Raw genomic sequence first — 21041 nt, forward strand, 5'->3', positions numbered from 1 at the left:
TAGTGCCAAACTGGAGTTTACTTAGGGAAATATCCTAAATGTTCAATGCAGGGGTTTTCCAGGACCAGGATTGAGAACCACCACAATACGATTACAAAATAATAAGCATGAACAACTAAAGGCACTAAAAGCCTCCGACTGACATGAACACACAGGCTAGTACGGATCCAAAACCCACTCAGAGATTTCAAAGAAATAACCGGCTGATTACGCATGTCAAACATTGGCAACAACCAGTGAGCTCAGTCAAGGTCTGCCAACACACGTTCCCTCTGTGCACGGCACATTTCAGACTTAAATCCCAATCACAAAGAAAAACACATATCATTTCAACTATTATTGAGCTCTGGGCAATAATAACGTCTAAATTTAAACAGGCTGTTACACCACTAAGAACACGGAAATGCCAAAGCAGCATAAAATATAACCAACAAGCTATTTGATCAAAACTGAAGCAGTAATTAATAATTTATTATTTAATCGACATAATATGTAACTGATAAATGAATTCCGAAGGTAAGAGCGACAAAAGCCTGAATCGAATCTATTTTCATTCTCACTGGAATGTGATTTTGAGCTAAAGTCGCTGCTCAAAGTGACCCTGTCATCCCTGAGGGCGTGATGCTCAAGCCGTTCCCAGAACCGCTATCAGGCTCTGCTGTGATAATGCGAGACAGACAGTTTGTTTACCAGATTGGACGCAGAGGCCTCGGCGAAGGACAGCCCTCTGGGGATGATGAGGATATGATCCTGTTCCTTACTGACACGAACCTACAAGGTTAAAAACAGAACACAAATAAGCAGCTGTTTTTCTTCTCATGATCAAATTAGAACAAGGTTTTTTAATCCGTAGCAACAGTCGTCCATATATGCAAAAATTTTGACATTTCCCTTTTTTAGCACATCAGTATGAGCAGAGATGCTGTAACTACAAAATTATGATGACAAATAGCATATTTCTCCATTGACGGCCATTCAAAAGTAGCTGTGTGTATAATTTAATAATAATATAATAGTATAATATGACATTTCTGGGGATTAAATGAATGGAAGGATTATAGACCTACTTGGCTCAATGAATTACACTGAGAGTGTCTGATTACTTGAGGAACTATAATGTTCATTGCCTGCAGGAATGGATTGCGAAACACCATGTACGCCATTCACTTTTATTTCCTTGTTCTAAAATACTAACACAAAATCAACTATATTATTTAACCTTTGGTACCAATATTAATGATAGAAAGCTATGCCTTACTGTAATGTAACAGCTTGTGAAGTGGGCCCAGCTGAACAGGTCCACTATTCTATAGAGGCTGGCCAGTTTGCAGCGGGTCTGTTTCTCTCCCTTCACCATAGTATTGGACTCCATGCTGAACATGTCGTTTATTGGGGTCACCATGCCCAAACCTTGAGAAAACCGGGAACAATTCAAGAACAGGTCAAAAACACTGAATGTGCTGCCTTCTCATTTGTTTGTGTTAACAGTTTTAAACCATTTAATAAGACAGACCTCAATTAAACATGTATTTAAAAGTATCAAGATGTTTATTAGATATCAATGAGTGAGGCCACCTGAGCACACAACTTGAAATTGACATTTTAGTACTGCTCTCATGGGAATGTGGACAACGAAGTGGTGTGTAAATCAATACCCTGATTCTGATCAAACTCAGACTCTAAATAAAGCCAGTGGTATGTCCTGATTAACTGATAACCCCTTAGAAGTCTCCATGAAACACTGATACGCCTGAAATCTAATAAAGACGTTTTAGTTGGGTTGAATTTATACAGCTAAAATCATTCCTGAAATCAATTTACCATAGCTTATTTATAACCTTTAGGGATTCTGGTCAAAGAAGATTTATGAAATCCAATAATAGTTAAAGAGAGAAAAAAAGAAAAGAAATATAAATTCAGCCATACAATAAACACGGTTAGCTCTTCACATCTACAATAATCACATCTTATATAAAGCACAGACAAAGTATATTACAGAACTCTACATGGCTAAACATCCCACAAGTCTATCCAGAACTCCACTTTACTAAACAATCCTGTGCTACGTTTCCCAAAAGCATTTTGATTTTATTGTAATGAACACTGGTGGCAATGGTCTCCACACTCTTGGGGACTTGGGCTCATGATGCTTTTGGGAAACGCAGCCCAGATCTCATTCTAGAGCTGCGGTTGACAACACATTTCAGAAGTCTAAATGTTCGAGAACTCTTTCCAGAACTCCATTTGACTGAATATTCCAGAACTCTATTGAACTCCAGCTGGATAAATCTGGAGCTTGGTGTAGTGTAAGATTGAGAATTGCTTTCAAAATCTCCTTTGAACAGACTTCATATATCTGTGCAAATGTGGAGCAGTCATAAATAAACTGGGCTAACTGGGAAGGGAGCTTTGCATTTTGAACTATGTATACATTAAATTCTTATTTCTACAAATCAGATCCAGTTATCCATGATATGCTCTAAAAAACGCTCTAGACCTATGGATGGTCTACGGACACCTCTGAATGTACAGTAAGTACTGAAAGGGGTTCACTGAAGTTCCACTGATTAGTTCCGCATAGCAGAGCACAGAGAGAAAACAGACACGTGTGTGGAGAGCTGGATGGGGTGATAAGGGAGGAAGTAGTGAGATAAAAGAATGCAAACGTTTTCTTGACTTGGCTGGTTGTATTTCCTCCAACGTTTGTTTAGGGAAACAGCTATTATTTAGCGACCTGTATGCTAAAAAAAAAACCTAATATTTTCTCTTGTGCTTTTAACCTTTTGTAACTGCATTTGTGTATTTTTTGTTGTCTTTTGGTCAACCAAGGTTGTTTTTAAATGTGCTTTATAAATAAATGGCAAATGAAAATTGGAATTGAACTGCATAACTCTGAACAGGTGGAGGAGTCTCTGATGCAATCTGTTGCAGTGGAGATGAGCCACACCACGCCGATACTCACTGAGGGGGGAGGTGGAGAAACCGGCTAAGGAGCTGGTCATGAAGAAGTCTGCGATCTGCCGCAGAGCGAGCAGTCCTGTTGGGTTATTCCCCTTGTTCATCTGTTCCTGGATCATTCCCTCCAGCTCATCTTTAAATGCCTGAAAGAGAAAGCAAGCATGAGATTAGAGGTGTGTCACACACGGTAATGAAAGCAACATCTCACCGTCTTAAAGACTTTGGTTATATCCAAAATCCCTCAAGTCCATTGGAACCTTTCACAGTGTTTCCCCTACCATTGTGCGTAAGGTGTGTTTTGTTTTTAATTAATTTATGAAGCCACTTTAAACTTTGTTACATATTGTTATATTTTAATGCTATCATATTCTGTGAAGGCAATTAGCTTACTTTGTTGTAAATAGAAAATCCCAACAATATCACTGCTAAATACCTATAAATACTGTGACCATAACCCACCACGTATCTGTAACACACATGCTCAGCGGCACTAGTAGTTTTGGGGGATCTACCACACCCCCGGGGTTCCCACACCTTGGTTAACTTTAAATTCAAGGACCTTTCAAGGACTTTCCAGGTTCAAACCCCTCAAATTCAAGGACTTAATGTGGGAACACATTTCAAGTGAGAGCAAGGTTACAACGTGTTACCTTGTAAGAAACAGTGTTACAGTTTTCATGTCAAGCACAACTATGCAAAAAAGCTTTTTTTTAATTTTTAATTTTTGGCCTTATTATGACAGAGATCTGATATTCTATTTGTCGTATTTCTGTTTTGCATAAAACTGAAGAAAATTCGGTAAATCCTAAACTGTATTCTAAAATGATCTGATATTAACTGCATGGATTTTATTGAAAAGAGCTTAGGCTCATGTAAACAGAAGTTTTAAGATATATGAATATGCTTTTAAGTTTTTCTTGCCTCATGGGTTTACATTATCCTAACAAGCATTCAATGCAATCTTCTTTGGTGAGCAAAATATCTTGAAACTTGCATTTTCCAGGAATCACGTTTCAGCGGTTTCAGAATATTTTTGCAATGTTTTACAGTGTGTCAGAAACGTTAAGGTACCATCGTAGTAGTTTTGTGCATGCATGAATGTCATGGCAACATACAACACCTCGCGATGGAAGCACTCCCCTTATGGTTCGGGTCAAATTGACCCTAATTGGATTCAATACAATTCCTCAAAAATCACACTATAAAAACAACAAAGATTCAGGTACAAACTGTAAACTTTTAATATCAACATTTGTCAAATATTCCAAAAAATATATATCTGAAGATATGATTTAATGAAAATGTTTTTTAACCATTTTTTAAAACTGTTTTGTTTCGACAAAAGTTGCATATACATTTTTTGTACTTTTTTTTTTTTTTGCTTAGAACATCATAACTGAACAATTAAAGGAGAACTCCGGTCAATTTAAAAAAAAATTTGTACATTTGGAGTGCTGTCAATACAGAGAACAAAGTGATTCCTTCGGAGTGAACGCGGGTCAATCTGACTGCAGTAGATGTGAAAGATATGAATAAAAATGATATTTATTTAGCCAGCGCACATACCTGTATTTACATCCTGTTTTCAGTCAAAGTCCATAGTAATCGATTGTCGAGTTCACGCGCATGATCATAGGTACTAAACAAATGCGCGTGAACTCGACAATCGATTACTATGGACTTTGACCGAAAACAGGATGTAAATACAGGTATGTGCGCTGGCTAAATAAATATCATTTTTATTCATATCTTTCTCATCTACTGCAGTCAGAGTGACCCGCGTTCACTCCGAAGGAATCACTCACATAACCTGTGCACTTGTAATGACACATCAAGGATGTTAAGAGGCTAAAAGCAGGTTTAAAACTTGCCCCATTGAAGTCAACAGGGTGCAAATTTTAAAAAGAGGATAACACGGTGTAGGCAACACCGATTTTTGTCGTTGTTCTCTGTATTGACAGCACTCCAAATGTACAAAAAAATGAGCTTAATGTTAAAATTGACCGGAGTTCTCCTTTAATCAATTAATCTGAGCTCATTTTTCCTGTTGTCTATGTCAAAGTCTCAAGATATTTCAGATATCTTGAATATATACATGAGAGCTTATTTTACTATCTGTGTCTGTCAAAGATTTTCATTTGTAATTTGCAATTAATTCTGAACACCATGATATAGCTTTTTCAAGTGTGTTTGGTTTGGGTTAGAGCACTTTTAGATACACTTACACTTTAGAACTGGAGTTGATGCCCTGACATACATAAAATAAATGTTTTTATTTTGTGTCTGTACGGTTGCTTTTGAATAGCTGCCTATGATGGTCAAATTGACCTGCGAACATCACAAACGTAATAGTAATTTAGTTTGTATATGTCAAAAAAAAAAAAAAAAACACCAGCATGTTGAAACTTTGCATGCATGTTCATGATGATAAATGCGAAAAAGTCACAAAATATAAAGCAAAAAAAAAAAAAGGTTTAATATTATTTCAGGTAGCTTGAAAAAATAAATGATAGGTAATTTTTACCATCTGTGGCTGACAAAATATTTTTCTGTATTGAAATAAGTGTGTAAAACCAAATTTTTTAGCTTCATAAGGTAGTAAAAAAATAAAATAAAGTATAACCAAGAAATGTTATTATTTTGGGTCCGTACAGCTGCCTTAGAGCGTTAAAATATACGGGTCAAAATGACCCGCGAACATCACGAACGTAATAGTAATTTTGTTTGTATATGTCAAAAAACACCAGCATGTTGAACCTTTGCATGCATGTTCATGATGATAAATGAGAAAAAGTCACAAAATATCAAGAAAAAAAACATAGGTTAACCAGTATTTCAACAACTATAAAATCTAAACGGGTCAAATTGACCCGCAACATAACACAAGGGTTAATGTACGTAAATCAAGCAAGCGAGTATGCATAGGCCACGAAGTGTTGGCGTAATAACACATTAGCGGACCGGAATGTGTAAAACACATTAGTTTTTCCAGAAAACTTCTTGCACAAAATAAAGTCAAGCACTTTCAAGGACCTGTATCATGTAGGCTATGTTTAATTTTAAAAACTTTCCAGGGCCTTGAAAACATTTCTTCAGATTCACAAACTTTCAAGGATTTCAAGGACCCGTGGGAACCCTGCCCCCCTCCCGCTGAAAAAGAGCCTTGGGGAAACACTGATTCATAACAAACCAGTGATAAAGCTCGTCTGTAAGATACGCTGTCATTCGGCACACCTGTTCGGATCAAAGAGTTCAGACTAAAGAATGAATCGCAGACATTGATAGAGTGCTCACATGCTGCGGGTAATAACAGAGGAGATTCATTGACACAACACCTCAGTTATGATGACTTCATTCTTACTGTACAAGTGCACAAAGACTTGTCTTATTACCAGGTGTGAGTGTCAGGATGAGCTGATGCATGCAAAACTTCCTTTTTGGAAGTATGCGAGATTGTCACACTGATACGTCCTAAGCAGGCGGAATACATGCAAACACTATGCAAAAACATATAGGCTATGCATAAACCAGAATAAGAAAGGTAAACAAGTCTTAGTAAGCATGCTCTGTTCACTGATTGCCTGATGGATTTTGCACACAAAATGGCGAGCAGTGGCTAAAAATCAGCTGTTTTAATCGGTCTGACTAGGTTTATGCAAATTGCATGTACAGGGATAAATAATGGCTTTTTAAAGTTGTATTTATATAGTAATAAGCAATAAGCATCAATCAATCACTAGATTTGCCAAAGTTTTAGAGGTCATTGACATCAAATCTTTGAGAGACACTCAGAGTTTAGTTAACTGTTAACTGGATATCTGTTCTGCTTTGTGCTTGTGTGTAAACTAATCAGTACTTATTACTAATCTAGGGTGAAACAAACTACACAGGAATCAAATTACATTGGCTTTTATGTTTGCTTGGTTTTGAACGAGAGCCTAATCCATCAAGCATACACTGAGAAAACAAAGGGAAAGTAAGAAGCCACAAATGCATGCCCTTAATACACACATAATAGTCCCAAACTACGGTTATGGGTTAGTTAAAATTTAAACTGTAAAGGTGTGGTCACATTTGCTGTTATTCTAAGAATTTTTGTGGGCAAAATCCAGTCATTTTAGTAGTAATCTATGAGATTGGGAAAATCGCCTGAAGGTGAAAATTTCCCCATTCAGATTTCGCAACACATTCAAGTGGGTAATGCGAATTCATCGCACTTAACAGAAGAAAGCTTCTTGGTTTGAATGTGACCTTTGTGTAAGTTCTACTACATAAATCACTTACTATTGACTAAAGACAATGGATGTTTTTTGCTTGGAAAATTTTGCAGAAATTTCCGCACTTTAAGTATGAGCAATAGTAATAGTGATGCTGGTCTACTACACTAAATGGGTCGAACAAGCACAAGCAATCTGGGATCAGTTTTGCTGTGTGCAGGTTTCGTTCAGCGAAGTACTTAAGAGGTGAACGGTATGATGAAAGATTAACTGTGGGAATCATCAAACATGCCTCCAAAACAAACCATGCAGCCAACATGCTTGTACAGGGTTACGCCATCACATAAACATGGGCTATTATACCCACACTTGTCATTAGATCAAAGCGGTGAAGATCTAACTTCATAAAGCAAAACAGAGTTACTACATTAATATCAAACCACAAAACTGTATCCGTCATGGTGGAAGATGGGCGTTATCTAGCCTTTAAGACATTGTAATGTGGGTCTGAGTCAGTTTTGATATGCTGTCTGATCAGACAAGGTGAATTTGTTTTAGTAACCCATTCACCTCACTTTATGAGCACATGGGCGGCTCTTCAAACGCAACAGTCCGAGCCAAAACTAGCTAAATAAGTACAAAGGTGAGATGGAGATATCCTGGGCTCTAATTCCCAGTGCGAATATTAGCCTAAATTGAGCTTGAATGAGAACTGGACGCCCGGGACAGGGTATGAACGATCCCGCCTGCCTCTCAGCATGAAATCCTCTCAAACGTGAGGGTCCTGACCAAACCAAACCACAGCGCTCTTGGAAAACAGTTACGACTCTGGGAATGGCATGCTTTAATGCTGAAAATGGAAGCAGAGGGGAGTGGGGGAACTAAAAATAACCCAAGGGAGGAAATTCAAGACAAATTCAATTTTGCCATAACAGTTTAATATCATTAACATGTTGTTTAACCTCCTAAGCAAATATCCGTCAGAGCAAACCACTATTTTTCCTCAGTTTCCAGAACGGCTTGCGTTAAACATTGAGATGTCTTCATTTGTTTTGGTTGTGACAGCACAGATGAGGTCTAAGCATAGCAAACTCCGCCCTGCCTATAATAGTCTGACCTTAAACACAGTCTACGGACAGACGTGTAATTTAAGCAGCACTCTTCCACACGCACACACATGGAAACCCTGATGCTAGAGAGAGAGAGAGAGAGAGAGAGAGAGAGAGAGAGAGAGAGAGAGAGAGAGAGAGAGAGAGAGAGAGAGAGAGAGAGAGAGAGAGAGAGAGAGAGAGAGAGAGAGAGAGAGAGAGAGAGAGAGAGAGAGAGATGAAAGAGAGGCTTGTTGAATCGGCTCCGATAGCGCAGACGTAAACACACAGTCCTGTGTGCCGATACACCTGCTGCCTACCCTGACTGGCTCCTCTCCATACACCGTGAAGGATGAGTGAGAATAGTATACAGTGTGTCTCAGAAACACGTGCTCGGACAGCTGCTGCTAATAAAGCCCAGCAGGCCATGCCGTAATTAACCGTGCTGTCACACTGCCTCTTGTTTATCATTGCAATGACAGAAAGAATGCATTTCACTTTCAAATACTGACATTAAACGCTCAACCGTGCAGATCTGCTCTAGGATGTTGCTTCAAATTCATGTCATGTCTAAGTACAGAAGTTTTTTGTAAAAAAGATTTATCCTTTCCACCACAAAAGCCCTATATATTTTACATTGTGTTTGTAATTTTTACATTTTATAATTAAAACTTGATTTTTACCCTTTATCACCTAGGATGATGAATGATGCAGCAGTATTTAAAGGGCACCTATTATGACTCTTTTCACAAGATGTAAGATAAGTCTCTGATGTCCCCAGAGTATGTATGTGAAGTTTTAGCTCAAAATACCCAACAGATCATTTTTTACAGCATGTTTAAATTGTAATTTTTTGGGGCTCAGAAAAACACGCTGTTTTAGTGTGTGCCCTTTAAATGCAAATAAACTGCTGCTGCACGGCACAGGGGGCGGAGCCTCATGAGCTCGCGCTCAGAGTCAGGACAATCTCATCTGATAATATCAGAACAGAAACTCAGTTGCGGTGTTCATTTCGACTCGGAGTCGGACAATAATGCCCACAGAGCCAGAGAATATATGCTGTATGGACATAGAACAGGTATAGTTTAGTTTAATTATGGTTATAACTTATTTGTCATCTGCTTTTATCCACTAATACAAGCCTGCTGTAGCAAAACCCGTCCGAATGATGACCAAAATATACTGACGAGTTCAGTGAAGTTTATTGTACACCACACAAAAGATGAGCGTTATTTTACTCCAGAGAATCTCTGTAAGAGCTGAATAAACGTAGTATAAGAAGTGCACATTAAAGTCTTATCCATAAACTCTCTCTCTCTCTCTCTCTCTCTCTCCCTTTCATTATCAACAACATACACAGCGAAGTACACAAAACACTCGTTACAACTAACAGTAAACAAATATACACACCTTTTCAGTGGGTGCTAAATAAACTGGCAAACCTTATATCCGTAAAATGACTCGAAGAGCTGTGATAAAGAGCGCGCTCGCGCTTTCATTTCTTCCGTGTCCAGTCACGTTAGGCCTGTTGCTCCGGAGAGTGTAAGCTTGATCACAAACAGTACAGATCCATCCTTGAGTAACAACAGGAGTAAATGAAGACTGCTATGTTCATTCTTACATCCATCAACAACACACCTCAATCGCTTAGGAGACATCTTGTCTACAGCTGCTCAAGCGTCGAACAATGGCGGACTGTGTCCAGCTCACTCAGGGCGGGTCTAGGCTCAAACTGAAGTGTCACTCAACCGTCGTGGGAGGGGCCTGCTCAATTCTACGTCACATTGCGCCGAATCTGAGAACAGCTCATTCTGAGACAGTGCTTATGATTTATTGAGATTGTAAAAAAAACACTGGGTGGATTTTTATCATTCTAGGGTGGTTTTGCTCACACACTGCCAACACACATTTATGTTCAAACACCATGTAAAAGTGAATTTTGCATAATAGGTGCCCTTTAATGTGATGTTATGAAATGCTGATATTATTTACAATTGTCTGGACCTGTCTATGGTGGTGATGTGACGCTAATTATGTATTTAATCACTTAGCCTAATTGGATACAAATGGATCCTTACATTGATTGGTCATGTGACTATTTTAAATGTGATTGAGGTTGTAATGTTTGAATGTGCCTGATGAAGGTCATGAGACCGAAACGTTGCCAATAAAGAATTTGATACTTTTTTGCAAGTACGGATAGTGTGCGGGAGTTCTTTGTTTTTTATTTTACTTGACCCACCCACATGGTCTTTTTTCCCACGCACCTATCACCTGCAGGTGTGCGATGGTGTTTGCGCTCTGATAATTAAAACTTAAACATTTATTTTAATTGTATATGAATATTTAATAATTTATTTTTAAAATGGTTCAAATATTTTTTTTTTTACAAAGTGAGGTACGAGTTGGTATTATTTGCTGAGTTAATCGACAGCATGTGACAGATGTCGTCCATACAGCTTAACTTGTATTGAACCCAGAACATTCCTTTAACAGTATGTGTTTACTGAAATGTCTGCAGGAGTGTAATCTGCGCAGCATGTTCACTGTAATCTCTCCAGTGTGTGTCAACTGTAATCTTGTGTGTGTTCGCTATAATCTCTCTACTGTAGGTCAGAGGTGCAGGGCTGTGCTTCGCTGGCTGGATTGTGTTTATATGTGAGAAGTGGATGTCGGTGGTGTGCGTGTAATAGGGTGTGGTCTACCAGATGGGTTTTACGGTGCAGCTGTGGCTTTGTGTGTACGATTGAGCTGTAACTCAAAACATCACAACAAACGCACAATTAACTTGCTGACAAACCTACTCATCTGATAAAAATACACCATAAATCTTTCATTGTGAACAGAGAGGCTGTGTAAGGTGCAAGTGGCTGGGATCAAAACTAACTTTAGAAGTTCATGCCAAGCTTTTGAATGTAAACTTCACGGTGGCATGGCGTTTATTCAAAACCACATGGCTCGAGACAACCTGTAAAATCTATAAGTAAACACTTTTACATCGAAAGCACATTCTTGCTGATTAAATCGGTGGAAAAGTGGAAAACATCCCTGTACTGTACAAACAGACCAAAACATTTGCTTTAACAAAACTGTGTACACAAGTGTTGTTTTCAGTGTGCACTGGAAAATTTGTTTTTACTTTGAAAACAATTTTCACTCTGAAACGGCTAGTAAATTTCACAAATAATTACCAAAAAAATGGCAAGTAACCCAAAGAATTAAACATGTATTTTCTTGTAAAAAAAATATGTTTAATAAAATTGTCCCAAATAGCATGAGAGCAAATGTTATATTGATTTTACACAACAGTTCAATAAGTTAATATCGTGATGCATTTCAGACACAATATTGTCTGCTTTTGCTCAATAGCACAGTTTCGTTTCACTTTCGTTTGCTGTTTCTCGTATGTAACTGAAGTTGCAGCTGTTTTCAATTGGACAGTGTGGTGGTCGCACCAGCGCAACATCTTGTCGCACATTTGGTCGCAGTCTGGAGCCCTACTTGCATAAAGTGTGGCTCTTGTCCAGGTCCTTTTTCCTTCAACTTCATAGAAGCCAAAGTTACGCTAGATTTTAATGCAGACGGTGCCGGTTGGATTTCTCGCTCAACCATCATGCGTCTCTATTATGTGCACAGCTGCACGCCACAGACTGTCCAGGCGCCTTTTGCGTTCCGTCAACATTACGTTATCAATTAACATTTAGGAAATCGATTTTTGACATTTGTGATTCAATTCGCAATCGTCCACGTATATATATCGCTTTGAAACCAAATCTCCCCCCATTGTCTTGTCAGTCAAGAGTGAGGCGAAATCTGACTCCTGCTGCTGATCTGTGTTGCGAATCTTGTTTGGCTCACGCTGCATTGAGCAGACATGTTCAGTTTTTAATTGTAGTACTGTTCTCTAACTGAATTAAAAGATTTTTATTACTATAAAAAAGCAAAACGACGGTGGGGGGGCGGTGCCGTGGTGGGCAAGTGATGTCCCAAAGCAATTTCCATATTAATAAAAAAAAACATTAAATAGAGTTCACTCAAAAATGAAAATTCTGTCATCATTTACTCACCCTCAAGGCCGTCAAAGCCTAAAAGTTTGTGTAATAAATGTTGAATCAAATATAATATTTCCTTCTAACGCTGCTTTTTGTAATGCCTATTTGAGGCTTTTCTCATTTAACACAGTAAAGACTTTAAGTTGTCTTTTGGGGGCAATTCCTCAGTTTTTAACATTGAGTGTTTGTGTTTTCTTACTGGACTCTGTAGTATCTGTGTGACTCTTTTCTTCTGCTCCATCATGTTGAAGTCTTGTCGCAGGTCGGGAGACATGTTGCGTGCACGCAGGTATTCGGGGTCATTTTCATTGATGCGGTCGAAGTAACCCTCCCGTTTCCCCACGCTGGGGGGTGGAGGGGTTGTCACCACCCCCTGTCTCGACTCACCACTCATCTCTACTGTACTGTCCTGCTGTTTTCACCTGGAAAGAAAGAAAAATGTATAAATACTTATTGCACATCCCTAGTAAACACAAAACAATCTATTTCCACTCACTGAATGAAAAATACCTGTGAGAGGAAGCCTGTGCACTTCATTTGACAGGCAAAACAGTCTCGACCACTAATGCTCTGAGGGCAAACCCATCATCCCACACAAACACGCACATAAGTCCACCGATCAATACAATCAAAAAACAGGCAACCGCACATAAGCTGAACTCACTTGCTGAGAGTATCACTATTCACAATGGACCTTGTTCTTTGTTCACCCTCAACAAAAAGAAGAGAGTGGCTGTCCCGCCAACAGTGAAGGGTGGCGTCAGGTCAACCAACAGGAGGGCAGCGCTATCCTATTACACTATCAGGTTTAGTTAGGCCTGATTTTTGCTCTCTCTCACACACACACACACACTGTTGTTCCAGCAATTTGGATTTCTCTCTTGTTTGAGTAAAGCTGCAGAGTATTAAAAATTAATACGCACACTACAGTTGAAAAGTTTGGGGTTGGTAAGATACTTTTATTCAGCAAGGATGCATTAAATTGATCAAAAGTGACAGTAAAGACATTAATAATGTTACAAAAGATTTATATTATTTCAAATGAATGCTGTTCTTTTGAACTTTCTATTCATCAAAGAATCCTGGGGAAAATCCTGCACATCTTTTTTTGTTCAGTTTTTTTCTCCAGTTAAAAAGTAGAAATGTTTCTTGAGCATCACATCATCATATCAGAGTGATTTCTGAAGGATCATGTGACTGAAGACTGGAGTAATGATGCTGAAAATTCAGCTTTGCATCACAGGAATAAATTACATTTAAAATATATTGAAAAAGAAAAGTTATTTTAAATTGCAATAATATTTCAAAATATTGCTGTTTTTACTGTAATTTTATACAGATTTGGTGAACATATGAGACTTCTTTCAAAAACAATAAAAAATCGTACCAACCTGGCAACCCAGACTTTGCATTTAAGGACATGATTTGATCATTTTATTGTCCAATGGGTGAGAAAAGTAGGCCTATGTTTGATTGATTAGAAAAGTAACAGCACACCTCTCCTGAACAAGCAGCATTATTTGAAGCACCATTCATGTCTGTAACATGAATATGTGATGAGTTAAATTGGTAGTTTAACACTACTTTGCGTTAATAGTCTTAGTAGTGACCACTGAAATCAGACATTCAGCTGGGACTGTTTTAAAATCACTTCTGCTGTTGCGCCAGACTGTGTCAGGGATTTTCCCAGGCCTCAGTAAAAAGCTTTCACCTGTACTTCTGTGTTTTCACACTCACTCTCTTCCCCACTTCATTCTGCAGGGGCGGGTGGGCTTCTTTTCTCTGCTGTACGTTGCTAAGCTGCTCATTCAGGTCAAATGGCACTTGGAAAGATGGTTCAGATTAGAGACACACAACTCTGCCAGAAACACACACACACACACATCTGCACAGGGTGGGCTAAATAAAAGCCCAAGCCAACAGGAAGCAATACTTCACCACACATGTTTAGGTACGTGCTCTACGCACACATGCAAAACTTATAGCATCAAATAGCCCTATTAACCTGATTAAGAGTTGCATTCTAGGTTAAAAAGTCAAATAAGCACACACACACACAAACAAATGCAAACTCTACAATAGATCTGAGCACATCTGACTAACAGGAAGAGGGAAGCTTTAAGGGGAACGACGCTTAAGTTTATTATGCTGTCAAGACAACAAGCCATATGTGCACACAATACTCACGCGTTTCAACTTGTGATGCAATAATCAAACCTAGTGAGCCCTGGCTGCAACTGTCGTGTGCTGACAGATGACGACAACCCTGACACACCCACCCAGAAACAGAAACACAACACGAAGGCAGCAAAGCCTGAAAGGCAGAACTACGGACCGCACTAACAATGACAACAACAGCAGGTGGGTGGATCTCACCACACAATAACCACAGTATTTCTCCCTTCAAGACCCAGAAAATACAAATTCGGTTCATTCAACCTCATGTCGTTTCAAACCTGAAAGGTATGAATACCTATCAAAACAAAAAAAATCATAATTGTTGCTTATTTCTATAAAAATGTAAGTGGAAGAGAGTTTACTACGAGTTCTCAAATGGTTTGACTATGGGACCCGCATTTTCCCATGACCATTAAGCCACAATTGTAGGCGCCTCTTCATTTGTGTGTGCAATTAAAGAGTGTGCAATACAAGCACAGTTCAACATCTGACAGGACTGGAAAGTTTGTTTTAATGAGGTGAGAGACTTTTAACTTAGTAACATGTTACGAAAATAACATTAGAATAATGACAATGACAACATCTCATCTAACCACAGATACTGAATCAGGACAACGCGTTTTTCTCCGCCACTCTTCGCTTAAATGCGTCTGACAGAAGAATCAACAGCTTTTTCAGTCTTTCGAATCAAAGTCTTGATTCAGGAAAAAATTAATAAATAAATGCAGCTTTGGTGAGCATCAGAGACTGCTTACTGACCCCAATGTAGTTGTATGCTACTTTTGAGGCTTGACGGTGTAATATTTGTGTGAACTACGTAACCATTTAAAACTTTACACCATCTGTTGACAAAAAAAACTGCATAATGGAATTATAATCTGCTAAATATGAATCTGGATCTGAATCTACTGGGACAGGCGGCAGATGTCCTGTACATGAAATTATATAACCCTGCCTGTCAATCTCAGCTTATATCGACTGCTTTATGTAAAGCAATGTGTTGATTTGGGACGTGTTGCTGTTTGTCCCAAACTGTCATGGTGAGTGTCTGATGAAAATAAAAAAGTGTGGGAAATGGGGAGGATCCTCAATCCTCACTTCTAACAGCTGTTCGGCAGGCAATAATGAACTGCTGTGCAGGATTTCTCTCACACATGCACAGAGATCAGTGCTGTAATAACAGAAAGGACATTAGTAACACAATAGCCACAGAAGACAATAAAATACACTACAGGGACACCAGCAGTACGAGTCACAAGATTCACAGTGTGCACTACAGTCAATGCCTCATTGTGTTACTGCTTTCTCTCTCACAGCTTAGATTCAGTTTGACACGAGTCCCATTTCAGACAGCAGTCACCCTCAAATTAACCATTACAATCACTACTTACCATTCACAGCGGGTCAGACTGACCTGAGGACTGTGTGTGAACCTTTAACATACACTAACTGATAATAAATCAGAGTAAAAAACGGCAACATTATAATTAGCGAATGTCATGTGACATTTATATATTTTTTTAAGTGAGTCTTAAGCGCCCTGAAGTACCTTTGCGGCAACTGTACAATATGTGTGTTTCCTCCCACACCCCTCATCATCGTCGGTATGCCGTACTATTTCTCTCTTTATCTTTAGCAGATCTATAAATAGCGCGCGAGAGATTTTCAGACTCAGATTTCAGGGTCTCGCGCTCAGAATAGCGGACTGTCGGCGCGCGAGGGGGTGTGTGCGTGCTCGCGCAGAAAATAACGACAAAGCAAGCTTTTAAAAAAACACAAAATTATAAAAATGACATGATACGGTGCAAAAAAATAGTGCTTTAAGGTTAAAAAAAATAGTGATGGTTGACGAATAAAACCTTTACATTTTTTTTTTTTTGACGCTGTTGTGATTTCAGACGGCGATATTTGTAACTGTTAGTTTACTTAATCATTCAAATTGACTTTAAACGACAATGCAGGCTTAAATAGTAACCCAGAAAAGAAAACGGAGTGGTTTTCCAGAACTTTTGCCGTTAAACTCACCTGTTTGATCCTCACAGAGTGAAAGTCCAGTGAGCGCTCGAGCGCATCTCTTTCATTCCCGCCTCGAGAATCCCAGATTACCTCGGAGGATTAAACACGACAAAAAACAGTCCCAAAACTCCACAATTCCACTCGGTAAAGCGCACAAAGCAACCCTCGCACTCCTCTTCCCTCGTAAATAGGGGATTTTCGCCTGTAGTGTGCGTGTGTGTGTTTGTACGTGGGAGTCTGTTTGCGAGGATCTGCTTCAGTAGTGAGAGAGACTGAAGTGGTCATGTGACCTACTAATCCGGCCCCTTCACTGAGCGCACAAATCCAATCGGCCAATCAGAACGTAGGATATCCACTGTGCCCCGCCCACTCGTGTCCCAGCTAGAAGAATTAAAGGTCAGTGTTTACGATAGTGTGTGTGTGTGTGTGTGTGTGAGAGAGAGAGAGTGAGAGAGAGAGAGAGAGAGAGAGAGAGAGAGAGAGAGAGAGAGAGAGAGAGAGAGAGAGATAAAGTTACAGTATGACACAAATCCACACTATAACCGAATTATCCCCATAGCTCGCCTCACACACAAGCTATCTACACATAGACACTGTTAAAAGCATTAGATTCTGTCATTAGCAGCTGGAACACAGCTGTGATTCACAGTAACCTTGTATGCCCGTTTTATAGGCAACACAAAATATGAGCAACGAACAGCAAAGTTTGATTCAATCAATGTTTTGGGTTCAATACAAGTTCATCAATATCGACAGCATTTGTGATAGACAATCATTTTGACTCTTCATCCCATTAGTTTATAAAACCAGGCAAAAAAACAAAAAAAAAACATGCAGCTGATATTTATGTTAAAGCACTTTAATTAATTAAGTATTAATTCTTTCAAACAAAAGTGTGTTTTATTTGAGATGTTAAGTTTCGCAGTGGGACTACTTGTCTAGGTGGATGTAGCCTACTTCTGGTATCCTTGCGTATATTATGCAAAAACTTCTGCAGTCATTGTCTTTACATGGTTTTAACAGGAGTAATAAATACTGGATATAATTGTGCAAACAATTTTTATCACACGACTAGTCCCATCTCTTCTGGCTATAGTTTCAGAAAAAGGTGTATTTTTTACACATATTTTGGTGCAGTGTCTTGACACATACATACACTTCTGTTTAAAGCGCATTACTTTAAATGTTTTTACAAACAATTAAATTATGTAATACAGTACTACTAGTCAGCTAGTGCTTTGAATATAAATGATAATTTTGCAAGGAATATCATTTCCGGGTGCAATCCTCCACTTGTTTCAACTGAGAATACCATCTCAACTTACATTTATGAGCATTCATATTACATATATAATCTCATGGTGTATATACTGCAGTCTCTGGGCTCATGGCATCCTGGACACCAATATTTTAACGATTCATAAAAGATGAATCACTGTCTGGCCATCTGGGATTTCGGTATGGAGATAAAGGTTAGGATCGTGATTTCAACACACTGTGAGACTGTATATATTAGTACCATTTGTTGTTTGCTTTTGGCATCTGATAGTGTTTTGGACCTGGAAACAGTGACGTGTGACGTCAGAATTAATGAGCAGATTGGCCTCTGAAAGCATCCAGCACAACTAATTAAACAAAAATATTAAACTATTTTCCCACGACTTGCCTTCCAGAGGGTTGGAGACACTTTATAACACATACTGATATTGATAACTTGCATGCTCTTCTAGTCAGAGTGTGTGTCAGCATGTGAATTCACAGATAAAACACAAGGTCAAGGTTAGCATGGCACAGTTAGCATCTGCATATTGATGCCATAACATTCTAGGGATAAGCATCTTTAACAAGACATGTTATTTTTTTATCTGTCCCGTCAAAAAAAGGGTACTGCAAATGTAGAGTGAGGCATACAAACTCAGCTCAAGAGAAGACAGACACGCCAGACACCCATATCACAATCATAAATCTTGTTTTCCTGTCAACTTAAACAGATAAACGTAACTCACACACACCTTATCTCAGATGGCATCAGGGAAGTAAGGATCATTCCTCCTTTATGACTGTTGTGACAAACCAAACATAGTCTATAATAGACCAAACCGGCACAAATCCAAACCAGAATATCAGGAGAATTGTGGGTGTGGGTATCCTAGCAACACCTTAGCAACACCTTAGCATCGTGCCACTTAAGAAAATGTAACACTTTACAATGTTTCAATTGTTAACATGAACTAATAATGAATTTTTTGTTTTGTTTTTGTCCCTTTATATAATAATAAAATGTATAATTAAAATATGCCCATGCTTGCCCATATGCCCATGTGTGTGCGTGTGTGTTAGATGCGATTAATCTATTTGACAGCGCTAATTAATTAGTTAAGTATAATAACTATGCTCACTATAAATATAAAATAGCAAAAATACCCTTTTTTGGATGGAAAAACATGATATTGCACTATTATCTCAAATAACTGCGATTAGATCGAATAACCACAATCAGACAATTAATCAATAACTGCGACAGGCCGCTAACGCTAACAAAGATTAAGAAATGCTTTAAAAATATATTGGTCATGTTAGCAAATGCATTCACTAATGTTAACAAATGAGACCTTATTGTAAAGTGTTACCGAAAATGTAAAAATCGAGTGCATTTTAATGACAGCATTCGGATGTGATCACTGATCAATGGCAAAGTGAACCAATAACTAACTTTCAGCAATGACAGAGACAGACTATAAATAAATGGTTTCCATGCGAGTTCACGAAAGTCCAGTGGGAGGACAGTCAATCAGATTGACAGCCAAAGGACAGAGAGGAATTCCTGCGAGCCGGCAAAACCGAGCGGAAAATCTTTGTCTCGTGGTTTGGCCTGCAAATAAAGACTCACTTTTATGGAGTCTATGCCCTGTTATCGCTCCCTTTCCCACAATTCTCTCTGCCTACTATTTGACAAGAGTAATACTAACAGAACAGGTGCAAGTGTGTGCGCGTAATTCCCAGTGTCCTTACGCAAACAGACGCCATTCACTGTTTACACTCTCTGATGGCGCTGATATGTGCGGTCCTCTCGTTCTGTCCCGTGTTTCCCGCAGGTATCTCGGTGTATGAGGCCTGACTGCATTACGTGATGCAAAAATGTCAGAATGCAAACACTAGTCATCGCAGACCGCTTTACCCTCTAATAACAGGCATCCAGGCCTTGCACATGGTTCTTACACTTGGTTTGAACCAACATTTAACATGTTTGCGTTCAGTGTGAAACCTACTGTTTGCACTGATAAAAACTGTAAAATATTGCCCACAATTGTGGCTTTACGACACACAGACACGTTGTTGTGATATCAAATCAGACCATCATTTCTCATGTTCCGTCAAAGCGCGGGTCTTTTAGTGTGATATCTCAGGGAAGGGCAGAATCATTGTGGCCAGAGGCTAATATTTAACCCACCGTGACTTTTGAACAACGGAGACAGTGTACTGTATGTCGAACAACTCTTCCACATAAACACAGACATTTAAATGACACTCTTACTGAACCTGCACATAAACTTGGAACCGGGACAAATTCATTAAACTGGTGATCTCAAGCATTTCAGAAGATCATGAAGACACACATACACATACGGTTTAAGAAAGACTGTTGGATGTGGTATTGAGGGATAGAAATTAATTCATTAGGTGAACTAGTTCTGGAGTTGGTAGTGAAACTAGATGGGTAAATGCAAACATAATGATCTAGACAAAGACATTAAAAGCAAAATCACTCCGCCCAAGTAGCAGTGCTTCGACTTCTGAGAATATAGTTCCCAGTGTGTATATACGGTTAGAAGATGGCTGTTTCTCATTAGCAATCGCGCCATGCTTCATACCACAGTCATGTTATAAACATCAATGTATTCACTCATCCATAAACATTATTAGATCAATCGGCATGACGACAAGTTCCATAATTCCGCTTATGCGTCATCAACCTACGCCTTTGTTATTGTAAGAGGTTAGCGACCCTTAGCGATGAAAAAAATTACATATTGTAGCTTTAATGATTATGATTTCACTTTTCTAACTTTAGTTAGTGTGTAATGTTGCTGTTTGAGCATAAACAATATCTGTAAAGTTACAAAGCTCAAAGCTCAAAGCAAAGGGAGATATTTGCTTTTGAAGAAATTGCTTTTTAAGGACTACAACAAACGGCTGGTAGGGACTACACGAACTTCCTCCCGGGTTAGTGACATCACAAACCCTAAAATTTACATAAACCCCGCCCCCTGAACACGATTTATAGATTATCAAGACAGAATATGCTAATCAATGACTAGAAAGTAACTACACATAAGCTACATAAATTCACCAACTAACCATTCAGAAATGTTGTCTACATGTTGTCTCTTCTTCTTGAGTCTCTCCATCTTTGTCCAACTCCGGTTTGAGCATAAAAAAGGAATTATTCACCGCATGACTGTGTGGTAATCGAAGCTGCTAAGAACAAGCCGTTGTAGCTCCGCCCTTTGTGCCGGGAGCAGCAGCTCATT

The 21041-nt window shown here is 38.8% G+C and overlaps 1 protein-coding gene across 13 annotated transcripts in view; it reads right to left on the bottom strand.

The window, feature by feature from the left end:
- add3a (adducin 3 (gamma) a) overlaps positions 1 to 21041 on the bottom strand; it is a 97332-nt gene that overhangs the window by 16528 nt on the left and 59763 nt on the right. For 9 of the 13 annotated variants that reach the window (XM_079889728.1, XM_079889730.1, XM_079889719.1 and 6 more), the window contains 4 exons: positions 12515 to 12737; positions 2963 to 3101; positions 1259 to 1410; positions 691 to 771 (listed from right to left, as the gene is read on the bottom strand). In XM_079889728.1, coding sequence (XP_079745854.1) covers positions 691 to 771; positions 1259 to 1410; positions 2963 to 3101; positions 12515 to 12709 — 567 coding nt within the window. In that variant the 5' untranslated portion in view covers positions 12710 to 12737. Of the gene's footprint in view, positions 1 to 690; positions 772 to 1258; positions 1411 to 2962; positions 3102 to 12514; positions 12738 to 12825; positions 12846 to 16518; positions 16793 to 21041 lie in introns of those variants that run through there. The other 4 variants (XM_079889722.1, XM_079889731.1, XM_079889724.1 and 1 more) reach the window with 2 other exon arrangements.

This window comes from Squalius cephalus, assembly GCF_949319135.1.
Source record: "Squalius cephalus genome assembly, chromosome: 13".
Classification (NCBI taxonomy): Eukaryota; Metazoa; Chordata; class Actinopteri; order Cypriniformes; family Leuciscidae; genus Squalius; species Squalius cephalus.